The 26,570-nt window shown below is 37.8% G+C and overlaps 1 protein-coding gene across 3 annotated transcripts in view; it reads right to left on the bottom strand.

Moving 5' to 3' along the window:
- LOC149564182 (PITH domain protein (DUF1000)) overlaps positions 1–26,214 on the bottom strand; it is a 167,648-nt gene extending 141,434 nt beyond the window's left edge. Inside the window, exons 1-2 of one of the 3 annotated variants that reach the window (XR_016364167.1) lie at positions 25,940–26,211; positions 5,993–6,073 (exon numbers count right to left, since the gene is read on the bottom strand). Coding sequence is in view for 2 of the 3 variants with exons in the window: in XM_089827243.1 (XP_089683369.1) it covers positions 5,993–6,073; positions 25,940–26,023 (165 nt within the window). In the remaining variant the exon portion in view is untranslated. Of the gene's footprint in view, positions 1–5,992; positions 6,074–25,939 lie in introns of all 3 variants that reach the window. The other 2 variants (XM_089827243.1, XM_089827244.1) reach the window with 2 other exon arrangements.
- Positions 26,215–26,570: the final 356 nt, after the last annotated feature.

A 26,570-nucleotide genomic window follows, 5' to 3' on the forward strand; every position in this document is an offset into this window, starting at 1 on the left:
CAAATATGCCTATTGTGAAAGATCTGGTCATGATGAACATAAATGTTTGCAGAAACAACTTGATCACTTGACATACATTCTTGAGAAGAATAATATCAGTGTTCCTGAGTCTATCAAACAAAGTTCTAATGAAGAGTCTAACAAGGAAAAAGAAAACAGCAAGGGGAAAGGAAAGGACAAGGCCCTTTTTGCAGTTGCTTCCTCACCATCCACTTGGTTTCTTGATTCGGGTGCTTCACACCACATGGCTTCATCTAAGGAAGAACTTGCATCCTTGGAGCTGTGTACTATGCCTTCTATTTTGATGGGTGATAACACTCCTATTGAGGTGTGTGAGAGAGGGTTTGTTGATGTGGGGGATGGCACATTCCATGATGTTCCTTGTGTACCCTCATTGTCAACTAATCTCCTATCGGTATACCAGATCACTCACACAAGTTTAGGCAAGCGGGTTGAGTTCACTCCTAGTTCAGTGGAGATACGTGAGTTGCACAATGATTCTACAGTTGAAGTTGGGAGAGCAGATCATCAGTCACGACTCTATATGTTTTCTCACTTTGTTCCTGATCCTCCTTTGACTGTTTCACTCACTCACTCTAATGATGTGAGTAGATTATGACATGAGTGGTTTGGCCATCTTAACTTCCACTACTTGCATCAACTTAACCAACAGAGCATGGTCACAGGGTTGCCTTCTACTTTGACATTGGAGTCACTTGGAATACATGATAGATCTTCTAATGGGTCACATTCACTTGAGCAGTCTTCTACCTCCACTTCTGATGCAGAGAGTGATTCAGAGGACTCACCTCCTTCCTCTTCCTAGCCTAAATAAGCATGCTACCTGGCTTGTATTTGCATCGCCTGGTTTTTGCATCCTCTTAATGCTATTTTGCTTCCAGCATTTGCATTACTCTTTTGGAGACTAACTCTATGATGTTATTTTGATTTTGTATCATTTGCATTCATAGTTTAGATATTTATTCTTTGCACCGGTTTTCTGGGTTATTAATCTTTTCAGATTCTAACAGAAGATACTTCAGTCTTCTATTTGTGCTACATTGAGAAAAAAATATTTGAGTACAAAAAGCAGTCCGAAAAAGCAATCCGAAAAAGCAATCTGAAAAAAGTAGTCCGAAAAGGCAATTCAAAAAAAGCAATTCGAAAAAGCAAATTTGAAAAAGCAAAGAAAATTATTACAGCCATCTACAATCAGGTTCCTTTGGATATTCCATGCATTTTTTTTCTTATCATTTAGATGCCTATTAGAAGGTATGGCTGTAGGTGAAAGTTTGTAACAAATTTAAGCATTATTCTTGCGGATGTAAGCCAAGAGTCTTGGCCATTTCATACTAGCATTGTAGTTGACATTTTATGTGCAATAAAGAGGACATAAGTTGCAAGTCTGATATAGTTGTAATTGAATATGTGTTTATCATTCATGATCAGCTTATTAGTTTGCATACCAATTGTTTGACAAAATGTCAATTGGCTGTTGGTTCTCTTTTTGGCATAAATAATGTTATAATTTTGCATACCAAGTGTTTGTGTTAATACCACTTAGCTATAAGTGCGTTAACGCCATCATAGGTTGCATCCAAAGTGTTTGTCATAATTACTATTTGTCGTAACAGCATATTGCAAGTAGTATTTCAGTTTCCTTTATTTCCACAGAGTGGTTTCTTCTATCGGCATCTACAGTTGCTCTTCAGATGATTTTGTCAGTGATGTCAGTTGTTTGGGTGTTGAGTGTAGTTTCTCAATTGCTGATTTTTGTACTGTTGATGCTGATGATTTCTTCACAGGAGTATGGTGAGGATTGGGATATTACACAGGTTTTCACTTGGGATCCAGGTGGAGGAGAATGGTACTTGTTGTTGAGATTGCTTGGGGACAAGCAATTTCAGGGGGGGCGGACTATCATGTCCCTTTTTTGGAGGTAATTTGATTTAATTAATTTAATTAATTAAGTTATCCAAAATAATGAATATTTTATGAGGATGACTAATTAATTATTTTAATTAAATAAATAAGTAGTATTAAGTTAATTATTTATAAAGTTATCAAATAAACAAATATTAAAAGGTAACTTTATATTTAATTAATTTAATAAAGTGGCTTGAATTATAAAATATTTTATAAAGTCACTTAATAAATAAATTAATGTTCTAGAAGTTTTTGGAGAAAGTGGAGGAAAAAGAATAAATAGGCATCCTGGGCTTCATTCTCACCAGGTAGATTTGTTGTTGTTGATGTGGATGTTTGTTGATGTGCATTGTGAAGCCTAGGGTTTTTGCAGTAGTCACAACTGGCCATTGAGAACGAAAACTTTCAATTGGTACGCAATTTTGAAAGTGTGAAATATCACTTGAATTATTGCAGCTGGGAGGAAAATACTTCAGTCTTCTATTTGTGCTACATTGAGAAAAAATATTTGAGTACAAAAAGCAGTCCGAAAAAGCAATTCGAAAAAGCAGTCTGAAAAAGCAATCTGAAAAAAGCAGTCCAAAAAAGCAATCCGAAAAAAGCAATTCCAAAAAGAAAATTCGAAAAAGCGAAGAAAATTATTACAGCCATCTACAATCAGGTTCCTTTGGATATTCCATGCATTTTTTTTCTTATCATTTAGATGCCTATTAGAAAGTATGGCTGTAGGTGAAAGTTTGTAACAAACTTAAGCATTATTCTTGCGGATGTAAGCCAAGAGTCTTGGCCATTTCATACTAGCATTGTAGTTGACATTTTATGTGCAATAAAGAGAACATAAATTGCAGGGCTGATATAGTTGTAATTGAATATGTGTTTATCATTCATGATCAGCTTATTAGTTTGCATACCAATTGTTTGACAAAATGTCAATTGGCTGTAGGTTCTCTTTTTGGCATAAATAATGTTATAATTTTGCATACCAAGTGTTTGTGTTAATACCACTTGGCTATAAGTGCATTAACGCCATCATAGGTTGCATCCAAAGTGTTTGTCATAATTACTATTTGTTGTAACAGCATATTGCAAGTAGTTTTTTAGTTATATATATGCATTGAATATTGTCAAACTAAGTTGCACATTCATGTTAGGTCATTGTGTAGTCAATTTTGAGTCTTCTTGCAAAAGATTCTCATTGATGCAAATTGAAGAAGAGTCATTAAAGCAAACTGAAATACTATATCAGTCATATGACCCTTGCATGTGAGTTGTTCGATAAAATTTCTTGAGCCTTTATCAGCATTTTGAGATCAAATTTGAGCAGGGTTATTACAACAGCAGATATCCTCACCAAGCCCCTTAGCCCAAATAAGTTTGTAAAATTCAAGGGCCCTATTGGTGTTGTTGATAGATTGAGCAATATGGGAAAGTATTACAATAATATTTTATTATTTATTTAATGCTCAATAATGTACTTTATTGTAACTATAGGTGATAAGATCATCTCGGATCTTATCTGCAGTTTTCTTTTTTAGATACTTGCTTATTCTATAAATACTGTAATCTTATTTATTCACCATCTTTGCTCATTGTTAATACATCAAATAATTTACCAATTACTTGCGTAATATGGTTAAGTAGCCCCCTTGGTCCAAAAAATATAAACAGGATTTGAAAAGCTTGGTTTCATCAAAGAATATATCTTTGTGCACAAAAAAAAACTGAAGAACTTTGAAGCGTCCCTTTCAAAAATACAATTTGAGATATTTTCAAGGATGTGTAATGTACCAATGTTTATACCCATCAAAAGTAACTTACAAGACAAATATAGAATTATTGGCTAATCTGATATGGATACAGCATCGCAAGATGAAAGCAGAAGGTTGACTCCCATTATATGCCAATAAAACAAATAGACAAACGGCCTCCTAGAATAAGGGTTACATATAGCATTTTAGATTATCATTCACTGTTTCAGATTTTTAGAACTGTTTAGTGTTTCATAATCCTTATAGCTATATTAAACATACACAAGTTTCACTTGCAATACACTACAGCATACACAACAATCTATGAACAATTTTTATCGACACTAAAAGATAGTGTCAGACAAATATCTTCCCTGCACCACCATGACACCTCACCTCCTATACATGGAATGTTTGCTTCAGAAGCAATTTTTTTATGGCTTCCCCTAATTTGGAGACTTATTAAGAAACCTTGGGATGCCCCAAAGACCATCAAAGAACTTTGCATCGAACAACTAAAAAGCATAGTTAGACTGCCCTAAGGGTCGGGGGGGTGGGTTTCTTGACAGGGGGAGACAAAGGGGCCTGAATTTGGGGAGGGTAGTGGGGTACAGTAAGGGGGGAAGAGGGGCGCATATACTATATACGATACATTTGGTACTTAGTTATGAAAAGATGTATAACAATATAAGACATAAAGATATAAAATACTAATTTACTAAAATTTAAATAATTGAACATTGCCTGGGACATTGAACAATAAATAAAATTTTAAAATACTTGAATCAGCAAATGGAAGAGTTCTAGCTTCTATATATAAATATTAAATAATAATAGTCATAGATATCTAAAGTATGAGTATTTCATCATAAAGAAGATTACATTGAGCAGCAGGATATGATATTCATTGCAACTAAAAGAATTTTTTTTTTTTTTAAATTTATTTTGTTTAAAACAAACCTTAATTTTTTTGTTGCACGAGGGACGCCTGGCTGTCCCCTGGAGGGATCAAGGGGCCCATTTCCGTCCCCTATCCCCTCAAAGGACACCAGGACGTCCCCATGTCTCCACCAAAATGGCAAAAGACTGATGTCACTGCTGGAGATGTCAGAACGGCATCCCCATCACAGAGATGTTGGTCTTTCTTTGGGATTTTTTTTGGAGAAGGGGGGGAGGGATGCATTACACTAAAATGATTTATTGTTTTAAATATTCAGACCGCTAATCCGGACCCCACCAACATCCTAAGCATTCACTAAAAGCAATCAATTAAGATCCCATCCTCCAATTGAAGATCATGTTTCAACAGCACTGAGCAAGGCTGCAAGAGTCAGAAGGTTACAAGAGTCAAGAAATTACGATGTGAAAAGTGAAACAAATATCAAGAGTGAGGGCATCAAACACATCTTAATCAATTGAGTGCAGACATTAGGAAGAGTAAGAGCAATAGCATGTGGAAAAGTAAGTCCCAATTAAATGTAGATTGAAGAAAATTGCATAGCCCTAATCATATGGACCAGATAGAATCTAGATTCTTCAGCTTCATTGTTAGCTTTCCAATCAATGAAGATTTGGCTAGAAGTTGTAAGATCTTAGTGTCGTCAAAAAAAATCGTGATGAAATTGCAAAAATTGTGTGTACCATGAAGGTTTGTGTAGTTTCAAAAGCTTACAATCTGAAAATGGCTGCCCAAAGCCCTACAGCTGCAATCCCAACATCTAAGCACTAGGTGCCCCCATCCCAAGACTCCATGGAATCTAACTAAAAGATAGTAGATCAAGGACCACCACTCGATTATCGCACAATATAATCCAGCACAGCATAACATAATTATGAAAAGCTTTTCTGCATCTACATGGGCTGTCATTGGCCTAACAAATAAAGACCTCTGTAGCATGAATGGGTACCAACACATTTTATTAGAAATTTTCTAACAACACCAAGACAAGCTGGCATGAATAATTTTAACAAGGATTTTGTCAGTAGACCCATTTTTCCCTTGTGCTTTATTTATCTTGGACTTCATATTGCAGCTCTGGATTGATATCTTGTTGAACAGGTCAAGTAATCCTGGAAAAAATAAATTGATAGAACTTACAAATATATATTCTCTCTGATCATGGGTTCCTATATTTAGAAGATGAATAAATATTAAGTGAAAAAAATTCAATTATCATTACATCAAATATGTATAGCATCCATGATCATGTGATTTCTCTGATTAAGACAAATAGAATGAGAAACAATCTTGTTTATCAGTATGAAGGTCAAAATGTTGACAAACCCATCATGATTTCCAAAGAAGATCAGCAACTTACCAATGAACTATCAAGACGAAGTTCCCAGCTTTTGAAAACAGACTTTACACTTCCTGTTACAGATTCATTTAATGCAGATACCTGAAGTAATAATATCAATAGAAATAAGAATGTGTATCCTTATCAACAAAGGATCAAACAATACCTGCAAAAAAAGGAACATTTATGGTTTTCAAAGATAAAAATTATATATTTTGTATCTGAAAAATATTTTACCCGTTAAACCATATTCATTGTTTCAGTCTAATTACATTTAAGAGTAAATAAAAATTATAAGCTGGTTAAGACATGATAAGGTACTGAACTGTATATGAAGTTATTCAGCAACCAACTTTAGTCATATTGGATCCAACTGACAGCTTATGGTTTCGCTTATATGGACCAGTCAAACATTGAACGTGTATGTTAATATTATTTGATGAGTGTTTACATATAGGTAGCACATATCGTTGTATTTCCATCATGATTGGAAATGTATCTTAGCAGAATTTGTTGGTGTAAATAAGGTTTTGTACCTAGTCTTGAACCTAGCTAGTTCCTAGCAAGGGATTTATTTATACAACTGAAGCATACTTGGTCCTAGGTGTCATTCTAGAAATCTTAGTTGTCATATAAGATCTTTTCATATCTTATTTTTATGGCATCTATTTAATTCTAGTTACCTAGGTTATTTAATAATTAATTGAGGTAGTTTTTTTACTCTAAGACATGTCTCATCATTCTGTCCAATCCTACCTCACATATTCCCTTTGAAAAATAAGGAATCTCCTTGTAATATTTCATATTCAATAATTCATTCTTGCATTTATAAATAGGCAAGCTATTCCCACCATTTATCTATTAATAATGTTAATTATTTTTGATGTCCAAGGTTCCTAAGGGTGTTGAGGAGTCGCCCTTAACTCCTACATTGTATCAAAGCTCCAATGTTGCAAATTCCTTCCGAGATTTGAGTGACATCATAAGGCTCAAAGAATTTGTTGAGTGCAAATTAGGGTTTCAAGGATCTCACAATTGAATCCAAGGCATCTAAGAAAGTTCGCTGAATTTTTGGAGCAGTTTGGGCCAAATGTGAAATTACCATTGTATCTGAAACACCTAGAAACCTACAGATTGATTGTCAAATTGTTGAAAATAGACTTTTGTTGAGAGTGCATAATTCTTTATTGCCGTAGGTATGGAGGCATTTGTACTTGCTCATACTAAATCGATTGCACAGATGGATCCGGAAAAAAATTACCTCCTTCACCACACAAAATATTCTCTATTCAAACAATCATATTCTGTTTTTTGTTGTCGCAAGTCTGTAGACTTCAGTGTTAGCATTTGCAGTCTTGCAAGAGGTCACCATACAAGTTTATTGATTTGTCTGTTAATTGGTACATTTTCATTGTCTTTTATAAACTGCCATTTTTTGAATTGTTTTTTGAAAAACAAAAAAAATTGTTTGTATTGGGTTAAAGGTTTGGTGTGCTTCAGCACTATTCGTCGAAGCCTGAAATTCTATCAAGCGCCAGCCACTCCACCGATAGAGATTTAGCACTTGGCAATGCAGCAAAAGTCATTCGCCACCCACCACTTCACCAACCGCTGTCATGTGCCCCTAGCAAGAAGTGCCATGGTCATATGGCGACTACACTCTAGCATCGAAGGCACTAAGTTGTGACACACTATACCCTAAAAGGGGACCTTTTTCTTTTTTTAATTTTAAATGAATTGAGCCTACAATATCAGTTTTTCCAAAATTAAAATATTGATAGAGAACTGGTTCAGTCTTTTATCTAGTGATGCAAGTTATTTTCCAAAATTTGGTTGTTTCATCACTATAATTGCTGAATGAAGTCAGATTTTTCTGGCTCATGAGCTTATAACGTTTTACCACAATTTTCGATTTTCACAAATCTTGCAATGTTGGAAAGTTATTGAGGGGCACTATCCAACCATCTAATCATTTTTTCTTATTTTTGTACCAGGCATATTTTATTCAATTTTTGCCTAGAGGAATACATTGACATTTAAAAGTTGAAGAAGTGTTGTTTTAATCTGATCACTTCATTTCAGCCACATTTCATTTATTGAGATCTATTTTTGTCATTTCAGAAATATTCCATTGTTGTAATCATATGTTCAGCAACTCATCCTTGTTCAGCCCGTAGATGAACAGGAAATAAACATATAATAACTTAACAAAGTAAAATACTGTTCATTCAACAAAATGCTTCCGTATATACCATTAATGTTCCATACAATGATGTCAAATACATAAGTGAAAGCCACATTTACAATATCCGATACGGTGCTCATGAAATGACACAACCATGTCCATACCGATAACCGTCTCTTGGCGACTCAAAACTAACAAAATTAGGAGACAGCATAACAAACATAGAACAACTTACACTAGGAATGAGATTGCATCCCTGAAGTGTTCAACTGCTGGCACAACTCGTAAACTTGATCAATACAGATACGTAAGTCTTTCTGCATCCATGTGTTAACTTTTACTGCCTCTTTCAAGAGAAGTGTTGCCTCTATGGCCTGAGTCTAGGCTGCCTATAATCCTTGTTCGGCCGCCCACAATCCTTGTTTGGCCTTGTCCTTGTCTCACAAGAGTGTTGCTCACTCGGCCGCCCATGTTGCCTACTAGCTAACCAATTCAGCAGCTACCTTCTCTCGAGCTTCTACCTCAATTGCCCTGGACCTCATAGTTGCAATACTCTCTGCTTCCCTTTCTACCTCTGCACGCTGATGAGCATAGTAGACGTCTTTATATGCCCCTACTATCTCATGTGCAAGCTTCTCCATCAGCAACTCAGGCTTTGTAGCCCAATCAGCCAACATCTCTAGTGTTTCCACGGCTGGCCATCCTCTGGCCTCGAAGCAAGAGCGAAAACACTCCAAACAAATCCTTTGAATATAGGCTCAAACCAACTGCAACTCCCTCCTACGGGTCAAAGCCTGATGCCCAACAATTTGACCTCTCTCCAGCACAACCTGCATGGCTCTGATGTATGCGCTGCATCTCTCCTCATCCGACCCATAATTCACTTTGTCCCTAGTGTCGGCATGCTGCTCCATATCTGCATCTGTCTCTTCCTCTTCTGTGGCAGCCACGTCCACAACCGATGCGGCCTCCTCATCTCCAGGCGCATCCTCGGATTGTGATACTCTCGACTCCTGTGGCGCTAACATGGTAGCTACTCCTAAGAATACCTCTCCCTGCCTCGGGGACTGAATGGAGGAACCGACATCTACAGGAATGAGTTAAAACTACTGTCTCAAGTGCACTAGCTCGGTCCATCACCTCAACATTCTTCGGTTGTGTTGTCTACGTCATTCCAACACTCTCGATTGGCTAGGTTGGCTGTGTTGGGTAAGCTGGTGGGCCTTAGCCAACAAAGATGAAACTATGGTGACAACAGCCTCAAAGCCGATCACATCTAGTCGACCTTGAGGCTTAGGCTCTGGCGCCTACATCTCCACTAACCCTGTTGTTGGCACTGTTGCAACTAAGTCTGGTGCGACTAGATCAACTGAGACCTTCCGTGGAGTCATAACATCTGTGGTTTCTATCATAGTCGTGGATGAAGTCATGACAACTGGCGCATGCCTCTAGCCAAATGGGGTAATAAGCGAGGTGGTGGCTGTCAAGTGTGTCGAAGTCGGCAACTGGGGAGGAGTGAAAAGTGTGGGCCCTCCAACTGCCGCATCGTTCCCAGCCTCTGTCCAAGTACTCTCTTCCTCTGAATCGGTCCCACTACCTTCTGTGGTATCCTCCCTTCCACTATCAGTATCACCGTACTCATTTAAGCCCTGCAATACCCTCTTCTAGCCAACCACTGTGCCACCTGTGTCCAAATGCCTCCAATAGGATACTGGGGGTTCTCCTGCCCCCAATTTTCCTCTCGGTGGGACTTCAAAATCGTTCGTTGGAACTTGGAGTGTTGCTTCCAGAAACAAACCGATGGCATGATGCGGCATATAAAATGTTCGATGTTGTAATGTCATGAACTCCTCCATTCTATCTATGAGGACAGTGGCCCAATCATACACCATACCATTCATGATGTCATTCATGAATGTAATCTGAGACAGGACGATATTCGAAGCCCTACTCGACCCAGTTTACTTGTTTTATATTACATCCACAATACATCTCCGATGGCCTTCTCGAATGAAATCCCGCCGCAGTCCTCGACTCTTAGTAACCCTTAAAACGGACTCAAATTCCTCTGGTGTGAGGTCGTGTCCCACCAATTTTACCTAATACTCTTTGTGTTCTTGCGGCAGTTTGTAGTTTGTGGTCACCACTTTGCAACCTCCTTGGCCAGGAATGCCAAGAACCCTATTGAAATCTCAGGCTTTGAAGGAAACTATCATACGATGCTTCTTGTATACAAATGTGCTTGTTCTATAGTGCCTGTTGTAGGTTTCGATCATAGTTTGTAAGATTGTCTCAAATAGAAGAATGGAGAACACCAGGAAATGTATTGCCCAATGTACTTGCACCCGAATCAAAATTTGTTTGACTAGGTCTATGTCATCCGTTTCTTGCCACCATCTCCGGCACTCACTGCCATTCAGCCCTTCAAACTGAATTGTGCGATGTGACAAGTCAGCCTTTACCTTCTACTTCTTACTGCTCGATGTTGTCAGCCTACAACACGGACTCTTGAGGCCAACACTCGTGCATTCTTGTCCATCTCAGTACTATTTCCCTTCAACTGATCCTTCCACTGTCTTCTTTTCCCTGCAAACTGCATAGTAATAGTCTCCCGTTTTGTCCTTATTGTAACCAAAAAACGGTTAGGGTTGCTGGACTTTTCACTTCTCCGTGGCATGTCTTGCTTCAACCACTTTCCATATTCTCTATCCCTCTCCTGTGGTATATATTCGTAGCACTTTTTTTTCTTTTCCCTCGGTGCCTACAAAATACTCTCTTTATGTTTTCGTCGTCGAATGTTTTACTTCCCTCCGTAGACTATGCTTGTATTTCTTTCTTCCTTTGTTGTATTTGTGGCTTTTATGCTTCTTGGCTGGCAAACTTGACAATTGTTACCTTTTCCCCAAACCACCTCCACAGACAACCTTTCTCCTTAGCCGCAAACATTGTTATTTTCCCTATTCACTACAAACGCCCACTTTCCCCTTTCCTATGGACACTCTCCTTACCCCTTTTCCGCAGACACTAATCCTTATGTGTTCCTTTTCTCCGTGGCTGCCCCTACTTATTTTTCCTCTCTCCGCAGATGGTCTTTGCAAAGTGCTCCACGTGGTTCTTTGTTTTATATTTCCGTCAATCTCCACGGTAGCTTCTTATATAGTTGTGTGTGGCCAAAAAGAGCCGTGGGACCCAATGTGTCCGCAGGACACGTCTGTAGGATGCCGGGTGTCTACGGCCACCACATGTCCACGGCCACACTGTGTCCGCAACTTCACTTTTCTGCGGGACTTAGTATCTGCGGGACACTTCTACATGGCTTGTTCGTTTTTTTTTTAATTAATATTTTTTTATATTTTTATTTTTATTTAATTTTTTTAATAACTAAGTCTATGTTTTAGCTACTATCACCCCTGACCCTGCCTTCCTATAGTTCATGATAAATTTTTAGCGTTGATCTGTTGATGGCATCAAGAATTTCTCACCTGTCTAAGGTCCATAATTTTATAGCACCGTTATTGCCAACTTCTCTAATTTTATAAGGTCCAAGTCATTTAACCTTGAACTTCCCCAGTTTTATCTTGTTGTGGTCGTTGTACCAAAGCACCAGTTAGCCTAGCTAGAACCTTTTTCTTTTCAAATGTTTGTCGTGCCATGCCTATTAACCAGTTTGCACCACCTTCATCGCCCATTGCGTTGTTATTCTTCGTTCATCCAATTTGTTCAATTGATATAGGAACTCTTGTAAAGTCTCCATCTAAGTTACCAATGCGTCAGCCCAAGAGGGGAGTGCGGATGCGGATGCGGACTGGTGCATGGATGTGGGAGGAGGCGTGGTGGATGCTACCAGGAAGTTGCGTTGTCTCTTGTGGATGCGCGCAGGGTGCTCCAGAGAGCATCCTGGCGCATCCCATGAGCATCCGACTATTTCCAACATCCAGTCACTTAAGTGACTTAAAAAACATGTGCTCTAAATGATTTTTTATTGATTTATTTTCCTTCTATTTGCCTCACAACCCTAAAACGGCCTTAAAAGAGGTCATTCATTGCTCATTCTTCCCATTTTGTTTTCAGCTGGGCTCTCTTCTCATTTGGTCTCCATTATGAAATTCTGAAAGCAAGGTCATTAGTTTTGAAGAGGACCATTCATAGGGTGTCTATTGCACTTCCACAAAGGACGAATAAGCATCTAAGGTAAGCATTCGATCCATTTCATGAGATTTTTTAGTAACTTTTTTTAGTTCTTCATGAATTTTTCATGTTTTGGAAGAAATTTTTCAAGAACTTTTTATTTATTTTTTTGGTAAAGAAATGAGTAAGTTTTTTTAAACATTTCTAAGTTATTTTTTTCTATTTTCTTATTAGATTCATAGTTTCTATTGTGCAAGAATGACCACTACTAATAGTCAAAGTTCAGCAGTAGGGCAAGAACGAAGTGATAACTTCAATATTTATGTGACGTCTCCATTATGGAGACACACCACAAGATCATCATAGGTTTCCAGAGGTGGGTCATACATTCGAAGATGCAATATATGTCATAGTAAACCATTCAACAGCTCATATTCTCAGGTCAAAGCTCATTTATGGGCCCTACTAGTAAAGGAATAACATTGTGCAAGGGAAGTAAAGATGGAAAAAGGTTGAGCGATGCACAGTTAGCCAAATTCATAAAAGAACAAGAGGTTGTTGATCGTTTAGTGAGCAAATCAAACACAAGTTTGTACAAACCTTCATCTACAAAGAGCAAAGTGAATGTGCCCACTCATCATGTTGCATCCTCCAAACATCCATTCTTGGAAGTGGGAAAGGAGGATGATGAAGTAGAAGTTATTAAGCGCAAAAGAGATCCGTTGGATCAGGCATTCAAAATGGAGGCAAGAGAGATTGTTGATGAAGCAATTGCACGTTGCCTTTATGCCAATGGTCTTCTTTTCAATTTGGTAAGATCGCCATATTGAAAGGAAATGGTTGCAGCCATCCTTAGAGCACCAACTGATTACATTAGTCTCAGGTATGAAAAGGTGCGTACTACTCTTTTGCAAAAAGAAAAGATTTCTATAGACAAAGCTCTTCAACCAATTAGGACATCTTGGAAAATTTCCGGCATAACTATTCTATCTAATGGATGGAAAGACACAAGAAACCGACCCTTGATAAATGTGATTGCAATGTCCCCAAAAGAGGCAATGTTTTATAGGGCTATTGATTGTGAAGGACAAGCTAAGGATTCACAAATCATTTCTAGAATTCTCATTGAGGCAATAGATATGGTGGGTAGTGAGAATGTGATCCAAGTGGTCACAGATAATGCCACAAATTGTAGGCGTGCAGGTGCTTTGGTTGAGTCTCAATACAACCATATTTTTTGGACACAATGCATCATACACTCTCTCAAATTGGTCATGCAACAAATTGGCACCCAAATAGATTAGATAAAGCAAATATACCAAAAGGGAGAGGAGATACAAATGTTTGTGACAAACCACCACATGTCACAATCTATATTCAGATCATTCTCCAAATTGGAGTTGTTGAAGGTAGATATAAAATTGTAATTATTTAGTTTCATTTATTTATTAAATTATTTATTTTGAATAAGTTTTATATTCATGTTCAATATCAAGTTTCTTGTTTATAACTTTGTTTTATATTTGATGTCATATTGTCAACTTGCTTATAGGTAGTTGAGACTAGATTTGCATCTCATTCTGTTGTTTTGAAATGACTCCTCAAGGTGAAATCAGCATTGGGCCAAATGGTCATTTGTAACCAATGGGCTATATGGAAGGCTTCAAATTCAAAGAGAGCCTTGAAGGTTAGGGGTATGATCTTGGATGAGCATTGGTGGGCTCGTGTGCAACTTGTATTGGATTTAACCGAGCTCATCATGACTATGCTACGCTTTGCCGATACAGATGCACCTTGCTTGGGGGATATGTATGATGGCATGGACACCATGGTAGAAAAGGTAAAGCTTTCCATACAAGCACATGAGACTAACCCCACAAAATGTGAAGCCTTGTGCAAAAAGGTGGAGGATATCATTCATCATCATTAGGAGAGGATGACTACCCCATTGCACCTCCTTGCATATGCCTTATCTCCAAGGTACTATAGCCAGGAAATACTTGCTATGCCGGATAGAATTGCACCATATGCGGATGAAGAAGTTGCTACTGGGTGCTACACTGCATTTGCAAGACTCTTCCCAAATGATGAAAGACACAAAAAGGTGAGGCAAGAATTTGGCTTATTAATGATCAAAACTTACTCCATATGCAATAAAGGACCAAAATGACATGGGAGCTATCACATGGTAGTACATGTATGGTCAGCCATTCAAGCATCTACAACCTCTTGCAATCAAGATCCTCTCACAAGTAAGTTTTCATTTATTTGTTTATTTATCTGGCAATTATATTCTATACTTTAGTGTTTAACATTCTCTAATTTGTTTTTCATTTGTATGTTTAATTTTAAATTTTTAAATTTTTATGAACACTATTCAGGTTGCAAATTCTTCTTCTACTAAACAGAATTGAAGTACATATTCCTATATCCATTCAGTGAAGCGCAACCGGTTGGGCTCAAAGAAAGTTGAGGACTTGGTTTATATACATACCAACTTGCGTCTTCTATCGCATAAGGAGGATGGATACAAGGAAGGGTCAACCAAGCTTTGGGATGTAGCCCCTGAATTTGCAGACTTGGATGCAACACTTTAGGATCTTACTGTGATGATGAATGGCGATGTTGATAACATCATAGCATTTGCATCTAGCACAATTGGAACCATGCATGGTTCAAATGAATTTGTGAGTGTTGCAACAGGAGGAGATGATGAGAATGTGGATTTTTTTGAGAATCCTTATGATTCTGAATGATTGAATGTGATTTGTGAATCTTGAACCTTGACTCTTGATTGATCAACATTGAACCATGAACTATGTTTTGATTTTGAAATTCAAATTGCATTGGAATCTTGATGTTTTAATTACTGTTATTTTAATTTGATTATGATAATGATTCAATGAATGCTTTATTTTTGTATATTTGATATTTCTTGTATTTCTTTGCACACATTGTCATTAATAATAGTTGACAACTTTATATATATATATATATATATATATATATATATATATATATATATATATATATATATATATATATATATATATATATATATATATATACTTATGTACAGACTCACCCAAACACATCAAAAATCCCCCAAAGAAAAAATCCACACATCAGCACCCCGCACCCGCATCAGCATCAGAACCAGAATCAGTAATCTCCGAGTCTATTTTCAATTGCAATTCGGAGGTTGGGGACAATGAATTCAGCTAGTACTACGACTTTTTGGCCAGACATTAACTGGAACAGCATTTGTCTAGTTGGGACTTTGAATGTTGTGCAGTAGGCCTATAGCACCGAGGGCAATTTTTCCTCCCAGTCTACTTGTTCTACTCCGCATGATGTATATATGATGACCACAAGAATTTTGTTAGTCGCTTCCACCTAGCCATTGGCTTGTGGGTAACATGGACCTAACAATGAATGAAAAATCTTGAATTCCATTGCTAGTAATCTAATCACGTGATTCACAAAGTGACCTCCTCTGTCACTTGTCAACTAGATGGGTATGTCGTACCATGTGATGATCTGTTCATACAAAAACTTTGCGGTACTTATTGCCTCTCCCATTTGACTTCTGTAAGTCATTCTAATGGATGCAACCTTGTTGATCTTTTGTTGTGATGGATCATAATTGTGACCATGAGTGGTCTACACCGTTGAGATGTTTTGAATTTATGTTTCTGTATCAATTGCTTTGATTATGCTTTTGACTGATCTATGAGATTATGATATGATTTCTGGTTCACTGAGGTTTGTGTCAGTGGCTACCAGGATCGATGTGGTATCATGAGGTTGTTCCGTGATTACCTTGAGATGTGTGCAAAGATTGCACTGTGTACTATTACCATACTACACTGGACTAGGTTCCTATAGCAGTGGGTAGTCATGTTTATGATTGTGTTCACTTATTTGTTTTAAACTTTTAAGTGTCTTTTTGTTGTTCTTTAATCAACCTTTATTAAATGCTTAAGTAATTAGAAATGGATTGTTCATGTTGGATTATTTGGTTATGTGTTGCGGACATTTACCTTGTTATATTTTGATCTTAGAGATATCTGTTACTTATGTGATGTTTTACATTTGAGAGGACCTGAGGGTCAGATGTTTTACTTTGATTTCAGTATCATAGATTTTAGACTACTATGTTGTTTAGTTGATCATATTGCTTGTTGCTTGACAATGCCACTGTGAGATGACAGCGTGTTTTATGATGATATCTGGTTATCTGGTATTTGGACATACCTGTAAATATGTTAGGTGATGGATTTAATGCTATGGTTATTTACTTCATTCTTGCGTTGTTATGCTTTATGCGAACGTGAGTGATGTAAATAGATTATTTTAATATAATTAAATAAATGGTTAAATTAGGTGATTTAACGCATTTATTGCTTTGGCTATGTTATTATATGCAATTGCACTTGATCGTGTTGTTTAGTGTGCAGGATTTATATCCCTGGCAGTGGCACATGGAGTCAATGATTCAACCATTCATATTTTACCAATGTCGTCCTTGTATGCTCGATGTATCCTTATTTTAATTGTTTTAGTAAACCTTTCGGTGATTATTAAATCCGAACTCATTTGCATTATGTGATTAGACCAGTGAGCGTGTCTATGCATTTAGAGTTTCACATTGTCGCGAAAGTCATTGAGGAGATTTCTGTGTTTTTTGGATTTTCGGGTTTTTTAATTGTTTTTATTTTAATTTCTAGTAGCTTTGTCATAGATGAATTCCTATTTCTAGGAATAGCCTATTTTCGTTTGGGTCGATTCGGGGTTTAACTAGGTTGGCTAGTTATTTGCCCTAATCGATTATTCACTCGAAAAGTGAATAAATATCCAAAAAAGAATTTAATTCCTCACTTCTCACTTTTGAATTAGAAAGTTGGAGAGTAAAACCCAAAATCCTCTTCATGAGGATTCACTGTTTTGTTCGTTGTGGGAGCTACGAGCGTGGGATTGTTGCGAGGTTGGGCTCGTTAGATCCAGCTCAGGGAAACCTTGGATTGCCGCGATTTTCAACTACTTCTGCGAGCTATTTATTTTATGATTCAGATTCATGTTTTGCCCTTTTGGTTGTGTGGTAGGGCTTTCCTGTTTTGTTGTTTCTGCTCCGTTTCCGCTTCTATTTTTGGTAGCCGTTTGTTTGGAGGCTAAGAACTAGTGTTCCCCTCCATTTCTGTATGTTAATTCTACCCGATTAGGTGGGTATGAACATTTCCCTATTTTTCGGGATGAGGGTTTGGGGTTTTACGCCGTTATGCTGGCCGTTATTTGCATACGGTGTCCGAACTTGATTATTTTTGGATTTTTGGGGTTTTTGTGCCCAAAGGCCAAATGGGTTTTAATTTTTGAAGTTTTCTAAAATTTTGGAGTTTTTACCTCATTTTGTGTGTCGCCATGTTTTCTCGAGTTTTCTTGGCACAGTGTGGGTCGTGGACCTGGATGATCCGTTTGGATATCAGTCAAACCACTATTGCACTTTTATGTTGCATTGGGGTGCGTGTCACATCCGTACTTCTGACACTATGGTTGGTTGAGTGATTTTATACCTGGTTTTATGGTTTCTTTTGGACCTTTGTTATTGTTTCGTGGACACTAAGATTCGTGTAGAATCTATGCTCTCGGATTGAGGCCGGTTGAGTGAGTTCATGATGTTTGGTCTTGTTGCACCATTGGGATTCGTGTAAAATCCATATTCCTGGATTGAGGCTAGTTGAGTGATTTCATGATGTATGGTTTTATTGGCTTTGGGATTCGTGTAAAATCCATCCTTCCTGTGTTGCTTTCAGTTGAGTGTTATCTTTTGCATTGTGTTCTCATCCTGTACTTGTGTTTTGATCTTCGTGATGGTGGCGCGCCACACACGACTATGTACACGTACATTTGGCGGGTGACTTGTGAGGCCCGATCTTCCGTGGTATTTCCAAAAGTTATGATCATTGGGGTTGGGATAGGAGTATGCATGCCCACAGGCACTTGTCGTAGGATGAGCATGGGTAGGGTAGGGTAGCATGTGGAGGGGGCTTCTATCTCACAGCCTAGTGTCATGACGCCATAGGGTTGGCAGAGGAAGTTTTAAGTGATAACTAAATAAAATGTGTGAGTGTTATTAAAATTAAAGATAATAAAACAGTACTTCAAGTGTATGAGCCTTCCGTTGAGAGAGTTGAGTCTACACAGTGTATGAGCCTTCCATTGAGGGAGTTGAGTCTGCACAGATCCGAGCTTGGGCTTGTCGATGCCAAGCGACTCTCCATGATGTCAGCCCCTACTTAGTAGCCTATTGAGTGTCTGACCAGGACCTATTCTCCTTGCATTGTCGTAAGTTCTTGGTTACAGCCATCATACTGTCTCGCGTGAGTGTTAGCCATGGGTGTTGTTTTGTGTGTTTGTGGTTGGATCTTCATCTCCATCAGCACGGCGGGTGTGGACCTATGGGTTCCACGTGGTTGGGAGGCGTAGCTATCTTCACCACTACTAGGGACCAGTGTACAGAGATGGTCTTGTTCTAGTGCGACTATTGCTAGATGTTTTCACTCGATGCTTCGAGTTCCGGAGTATGCTTTCTTGTGATTTATGCTTTCATTGAAATGCTCGGATATCATGTTTATATGATGTTAGTTTATTTGATGCATTTCCATATTATGATGTTTAGCATATGACTTGATGATGTGAATTGTTGTATTGGATTATCTATTGCTTATCGCTTATTGGTTAGCATGTTAGATTTTCTTATTATGTTGATTATGTGATAGGTGATGTTATCTACTGGTAGGATTATCTTATGCTTTACTACTAGTATGTTAGATTTCCTTATGCTTTTGGTTATTAGCATGTTTAGTAGTGACGTCCCTATTACGACAATATCGACGATTTGATCAATGGCTTGGGATGTCACACGCGGAGGATGGCTAGGGCCCATGATGGCCTCATGATGCCATTGACGGTTGAGAGGAACCGCGTACTTAGTTTAGTTGTTCAGTTTTGGTGATGTTGTATCTCTTCATTGCGATGTTGTTTATGTTCACTGCGATGCTGCGTTCAGCACGTTCTGTTATTTCTATGTTTTAGATGGATAGATGTTCTTCCTTCTTGATTCTTTGGCATATTGTTGATTATGCACTCCAGTGTAGAGGTTCTAAACTCTGTTTTTCTCTGTTTTTCCGCTTTTGTGTTTTCCTTAAGTGTTTTTGTGTTTCTCTGGGCAACATTTTATCAACATGGTGCGACACAAAAATGTATCGCACCCATTGAAACTCTGTCATGCGTCCCCTGATTCTATCGCATGCCTTTGGGAGAAGTATCGCCCAGTCCCTGAAAGTGTCACCCTCCTTCTTTAAAAATGCTGCGTGATACTTTTCTATGCTGTATTAAAGTATTGCCTGGTTTTTTATAAAAACTATGCGGGCGGGCAGCGGGCACTTTTCGGTCTGATTCGAACTTTTTGAGAGTTGATTTGGATACCCTCTTCGGTGTTCTTCAACTCTATGGTGTTGCTTTTTTATTTCTGTTGAGTGTGTTTCTGTAGTCTGTCTCTTGGGGTTTAAAATATATCGTTTAAGTATTACTTAAGATATATTTTAATATATACGACGAATCTTTTGAGATAGGTTTCAGACCTCTCGGAGATAAGATAAAAATTCTAGAAAATTTCAGGGCTTCAGAAATCCAGACTAAGCCAATTTTCAGAGCTTCAGGATTTCAGACTTAGCCAAATTTCAGGATTCTGCATCCTACCCCAGCTTGGCATTTTGTTGATGAGTGGTCATTTCTTTGAGCCCTCATCTTGTGCATGGTTGTTATTGGCTTTTGTTTGCGTGTGTCAGTTTGGTAGTGGCGTTCGGAGATCCATTGGTTGTCGAGATTGTGATTAGGTCTTCCGTTGCAATCTTAGTGATCCCTGTATGATGTTGTCATGTGCATTCATACTTGTAAAAAAAAAAATCTTGGCTTGTATTGAATCCTTATTCCAAGGATCTTCGGACGAGGCATTACAAATCACGTGATTCACAAAGTGACTTATTCTACCACTTGTCAACTGGATGGGTATGTCGTACCATGTGATGATCTGTTCATACAAAAACTTTGCGGTACTTATTGCAGAGTTATCAAGTAGTGCCCATGCCTCTACCCATTTTGTTAGATACTCAGTGGCCACCACCATGCATCAACATCGTCGGGCCCTACTCGCCTTCAACAAACCCACGAAGTCCAGTCCCCAATGTTCAAACAACACCTAGCGTGGGACGGATTTAATAGCATGAAGTCCCTCTTAAGTGGTTTGTCGGCTCTCTGGCATGTATCACAATTGAAAACCCATTCACGTGCATCGTTGTAAAGTGTGGACCACCATAATCCCACAAGCAAGACCTTCTGTGCCATTGTGTCGGGTCCTATGTGTCCGTCTGTTGGACCTTCATGTGCTTCCCTCAAAACACTGTGCACTTCTTCTTCCATTACGCATCGCCTTCGCACTTGATCTGGGCCCATCTTATATAGGAGACCATTTATCAGTTGGAAAGTCGGACTCCTTAACACTAGCTTTCGTCATTCGCCTGATGGCATCTCCCTCGAAAATTGAGACGTGGATAGATGTTCCCCAATAGGCTTCTACCATCCTGGAAGAATGGCGATCCTAAACAATTGTGCATCCGGAAAATCATCATTGACCCCTTCCAGTGGCTCTCCGAGCCTAATTCGAGAGAGGTGGTCCGCAATAACATGACTCTTCTCGAGTCGCACAATAATGGTGAAGGTGAATTCCTGCAATAGTAAAAACCATCAACTAATCTTGCCTTAGATAATTGGTTTGTTCACCAGGTACATCAATGCCTGGTGGTCCATGTAAAAGGTGGATGGTGTAGCAAACACCATTGTACGACCAGTTTAGCTTCCTAAAGGTGATGTTGGGAACAAAACATTACATGGAGGGTTTGTCGATTTTTCCTCAAAATCATGCCAGTTGTTCTTAGTGTTTGTCTCTCTCTCCAGGGAAGAGCAACTCTGTTATCCAACATCAGGTTGGATATTTTACGATGATTACTATTCAAATGTTTTATTGATTCTGGGAGGGTTAGTGTCAGGCTCGTGTCTCTTGTTGCAAAGCATTTTGAAGAAGGGGGCACCTTTCTCTATTCTTTTATGGGCAAATTTGGCTTCTTGGTCATTAACATTTTGTTGATCTAGGAGGGTCTCAGTAGCAGCAAAATGTTTTGAAGAATTTGTTACCAAAAGACAGCAGTTAGACAATGACCATTAAGGAAGGGTATTAGATTATTATAATGTTTCTTTAATGGTCATCTTAGTTAGTCTTTAGTTTATTAGATAGTTTCTATTTCTATCATTAGTTCACGATTACTTCTTTTAGAAACATCATCTTTGTATATCTATAAAAGGATTTTTCATCTCCTCTGTTTAATACAACTACAACAACATTGATTTCCCATAATTGTGTCCACAATTAACAAAACCTTGGAGTCATTGTTGTGATGTTCTTATCTAAGTATTTTTGTGGAACTGTTGAAATGGCTATGGAAGGAGCAAGGGGAGTGGTCATACGGCCTGATGGTAAGACACCAGCAAGTAGAATTTCGTTTGTAGGGGAAATTGGCAAGACTACAGTGACCGTACGGTAACCAGAGGATGGTGCACAGTCAAGGATGAAACCGTACAGCGAGGTAAGGGAGACAAGATGATGGTTGTACAGTAGCAAGGAAGTCGTACAATTATATATGGAGGCTATACAATATGTTTTATGTAGGTTGTACGGTAGGATTGAGGGCAGCACGGTTGAATTCTGAGGCCGTAAGGGTAGGTAATGTGGAAGTTGTACAGAGTGGGGTGAGTGGCAGATGGGTTACAGATGAAAAACAAGTTCAATTATACACCATAAAATATCAATCCTAAATTCATCAAATAATGCCAAACAAGAATGGAGATTTGAACAAGAATATCCTTCAATTAATATTTGCCAAAAGATGGTGCTCCGATTTGCCAAATCTGAGCTAAGTATTATAGGCGACGGCATAAGGTGAGGGTTGAATCCCACCGAAATAGGAAATAACCAAATAGGGAAGGTCTTTCACTTCCGAAATGGTGAACAACAAAGAATCCCAATGAGAATTCGCAATACAATGAAATAATCCAAAATGCATACCTATGACTACCTACAAGTCGTGCTTAAATCCCCGTCGAGGAAAACCTTTCCGAGGGTGTACAAAGATAACCAATAGCAACACTTACCAACGGAAACTAAAATAAAAATAGGTTCGAGATATATTAAATCAATCAAAACCACAAATACAAATATTATCTTAGGCCCCATATTAATTAATTAAAGTAACTAATTAAAGGTCATGTTATTATATTATTTAAATTCTAGGACCAATTAAATTAATTAATTAAATTAAATTATTACATTAAAATTGAGGACATTACAAATCCTCTTCAACCAAACATTGCTTGTCCTCAAGCAATACGCAAACTCTAGGATCCCAAACCATGCGTGGATGCAAATTGTTATATCTACTGAAAACTCCATGCTTCTTCAGGATCACAAATTCAATTGAGATGAGTAGACCACCATTCGAGCTCCAATGCGCCACTCTGATGTAAACATTGCTATATCCAAAACCACCAAGATCCCAAGGGCGCCAACCATTAAACACATTGATGTCCAAATCCATAATCTTCATGTAATCATCGATCTCCTCAAGAACTTCACAACTTATGTAGATCCTATTATTTTTATGAGGAAGCACTTCACATGGAAAATTTGTAGTCATGCACGACTTAGGCAGTACTGAAGGGTAGACTCCATATTCAACCAACTGTGGTTGCTCCGGCAAGGAATTGTCCATAGCATCTCCAGGAAGTTGAAAAACCATTGATGGAACCTTTTCATTTGGGAGGCCACTAACAAAACCCAAATTTCCATCAAGATTATCATTGGATGTTGGTTTGGTAATATTTGTGTTAGTATCTTCCTCCAGAATCCATTCCTTCATCTTTGATTTAGGTACCAAATAGATTCTTTGTGGTAAATGATATTGCCAACCACCTTGTATCTGTCATCCTGCACTTATCCATCCAATAGTTGGCACACAAAAGTATTCTTGGAGTATTCAACTAACAAATGTGCCCTCCAATCGACTGGAAATTGAGCCATACTGTCATCCAAGTCAAAGCTCTCCATTCTCCCATTAGGCTAGCAGAATCACCAGCTCTAATACCACTATGATGTTCTTATCTAAGTATTTTTGTGGAATTGCTGAAATGGCTATGGAAGGAGCAAAGGGAGTGGTCGTACGGCCTGATGGTAAGACACCAACAAGTAGAATTTCGTCCATAGGGGAAACTAGAAAAACTACAGTGATCGTACGGTAAGTAGAGGATGGTGTACGGTCAAGGATGACACCGTGCGGTGAGGTAGGGGAAGACAAGGTGATGGTCATACGGTAGCAAGGAAGTCGTACAGTGTATATATGGAGGTTGTACATTATGTTTTATGGAGGTTGTACGGTATGTATATGGAGGTCATACGATATGTATATGGAGGTTGTACAATAGGACTGAGGGCAATATGGCTGAACTTTGAGGCCGTACGGGTAGGTAATGTGGAAGTTGCATAGAGTGGGGTGAGTGGCGGATGGGGTACGGATGGAAAACAAGTTCAGTTATGCAACATAAACTATCAATCCAGAATTCATCAAGTAACGCTAAAAAAGAATGAAGATTTGAACAAGAATATCCTTCAATTAATATTTGCCAGAAGATGGTGCTCTAATTTGTCAGATCCGAGCGAAGTATTACAGGCGACAGAATAGGGTGAGGGTTGAATCCCACCAAAACCGGAAATAACCAGATAGGGAAGGTCTTTCACTTCAAAAATGGCAAACAACAAAAAATCCCAACAGGAATTTGCCGTACAAAGAAATAATCCTGAATGCATACCTACGACTACCTATAAGTCGTGCTTGAATACCCATTGGGAAAAACCTTTCCGAGGGTGTACAAAGATAGCCAACGGCAACACTTACCAACAAAAACTAAAATAAAAATAGGTCCGAGATATATTAAATCAATCAGAACCACAAATACAAATATTGACTTGGGCCCCATATTAATTCATTAAAGTAACTATTTAAAGGTCATTTTATTATATTATTTAAATTTTGGGACCAGTTAATTAATTAATTAAATTAAATTATTACATTAAAATTGGGGATATTACAATTGCATGATCTTACATTGCAAGCTTAGCATGAGAGATGAATGTATTCAAGAGAGGGTCCAGCGTTTGATGTTTCACTTCAAAACATTGAATAATTGATTCTACATGTTGTAGTAGAATAAAACTGACATCAACACCACCCCAAGTTGGTTTGCTTGTGGTCCAAGGGGTCAAATTGTCTTGGATTGACATTTTACACCCTTGGTCTTAGTTATGGAGAACAATCTCCCAACGCCCTATCGTGCTTTCCCATCATATTCATAATACAGTTGGCTGTTGATAATATGCTATAAATTGGACAAATGTGTTTTGAATATTTATAAATAATTCCTATAGTTGTGTATTTTATGGCACTTGATACCTGTAGCCCTTGTTAAAGGTAATCTTGTCAATTGAATGAGTAAATATTGCATTTTTCTTTCTGCATTCTTTATTGGAACAGAGATAACTATTTGTAATGCAATGACGACTATTTTGTGGTTAGTAATGAAGATTGAAACTTGATATAATTACCTAATGCAATGGAGTTATGGCAACAATGTATGCAATTTTCGATTTAGCGACAAATAGCTATCTATGCAAACTCAAGAGTTGGAACCTACAATTAAAAAGGGCAACACTTTTTGAATCAATCACCTAGATGTCCTGCTGCTGAGTATTTTTTGAATGTGTGCCAAGATATGATTAATGTTCACTTCTAGATGCCTCAATCATGCGCTGCATTGTCAGATGCTGCAGTACTCGTCATATTTGCATCCAACATTGCTGCCACCAGAATCCACTAACATATGGCATCTTACCCTGCACCATCTTAAGAGCAGTCCATATGTATAATTGACCCAATCTCCCAGTACATGACACACGACCCAGTCAATTTAACCCGTAGCTATGCAGCCAACTAAACTGCATAATATACAAGAAGAGTTCGACAAAAATACTAAGTGTCCCCCTTACGTAAGAAATGCATTTTAGTTTGCTGTTTAGATGTTTCCCTTAATTTAGACGTTCGAACATTTGTCAGCCTGCAGTAAACACACCAATTTCTTACATAAACAAAAAGCTCAGAACCAAATAATCATGAATTTGAGTCCATACCGAAAGATCAAACTAAGATACTTCACATAGGACATAATTTAACCCAAGCTTACAAAATACGTTGAAAAAGATATCAAAAATTTTAAAGGACAAATTCCATTTTCCAAAACTTGTGTTAGGGTTTAATGAGAAAATAATGCATGTTGCAAAGGAGAAAATCACACAGTGAAACTCTGTTGACGAAATATGAAAAAAATTATTGTATGGCTAAATAAAGGTTTGTAGGGAAGGATTTTTAATATTGCTTCTAAGATTTTTGTGAAATTTAAAATAGAGAAAATATATTTAGAACATAAGTTTGAATTACCCGAGGCATATCAATGTATTTGTAAAGAGACCACTGGGAGCTGCATTCGTGTTCTTCGCAGCTATGATCGTGCAGGCACGCCATTCCTTTCTTTTTCTTAGACAATTGGTGATTATTCGCGTATGTTGCAGCAACTAGACGAATTCCTTTTCGCGGTCTTAAGTAATTTTTTTGAAGAATATGAATCTCGTTTGACGGAGACGGTGAATTTCTTTTTCGAATAGCCTTCTATTTCATTGGCGAGACTCGGTCCGTTTTGATTTGAATTATTTAATGTTATGAGGGAGTAAGGTTGTGGAGAATACGAAGAGTTTTTAATTCAGAAATAGAATTATATTATAATATTTTGAATTAATATTGTAGGCTTCAATATATGACAGTCGAAAATATATATTTGAAGTTTGTTTGTTTGTTTTTAATATTTTGAATTAATATTGTAGGCTTAAATAATTGTGACAGTCAAAATATATATTTTAAGTGTGTTTGTGTTTTTTTTTTATTAAGTTGTCTTTTTTATAAAGATTAAAAATATATCCATACATTATTTTAAGTATTGATTTATAATGTTATAAAGTAAATATGTTAAAATGGTCTTATTCCATATCTTTTGTATAGAATCTTTTTTATGGTG

The sequence above is a fragment of the Cupressus sempervirens genome, chromosome 4, assembly GCF_028749045.1.
Source record: "Cupressus sempervirens isolate cs-2001-9-10 chromosome 4, ASM2874904v1, whole genome shotgun sequence".
Taxonomy (NCBI): Eukaryota; Viridiplantae; Streptophyta; class Pinopsida; order Cupressales; family Cupressaceae; genus Cupressus; species Cupressus sempervirens.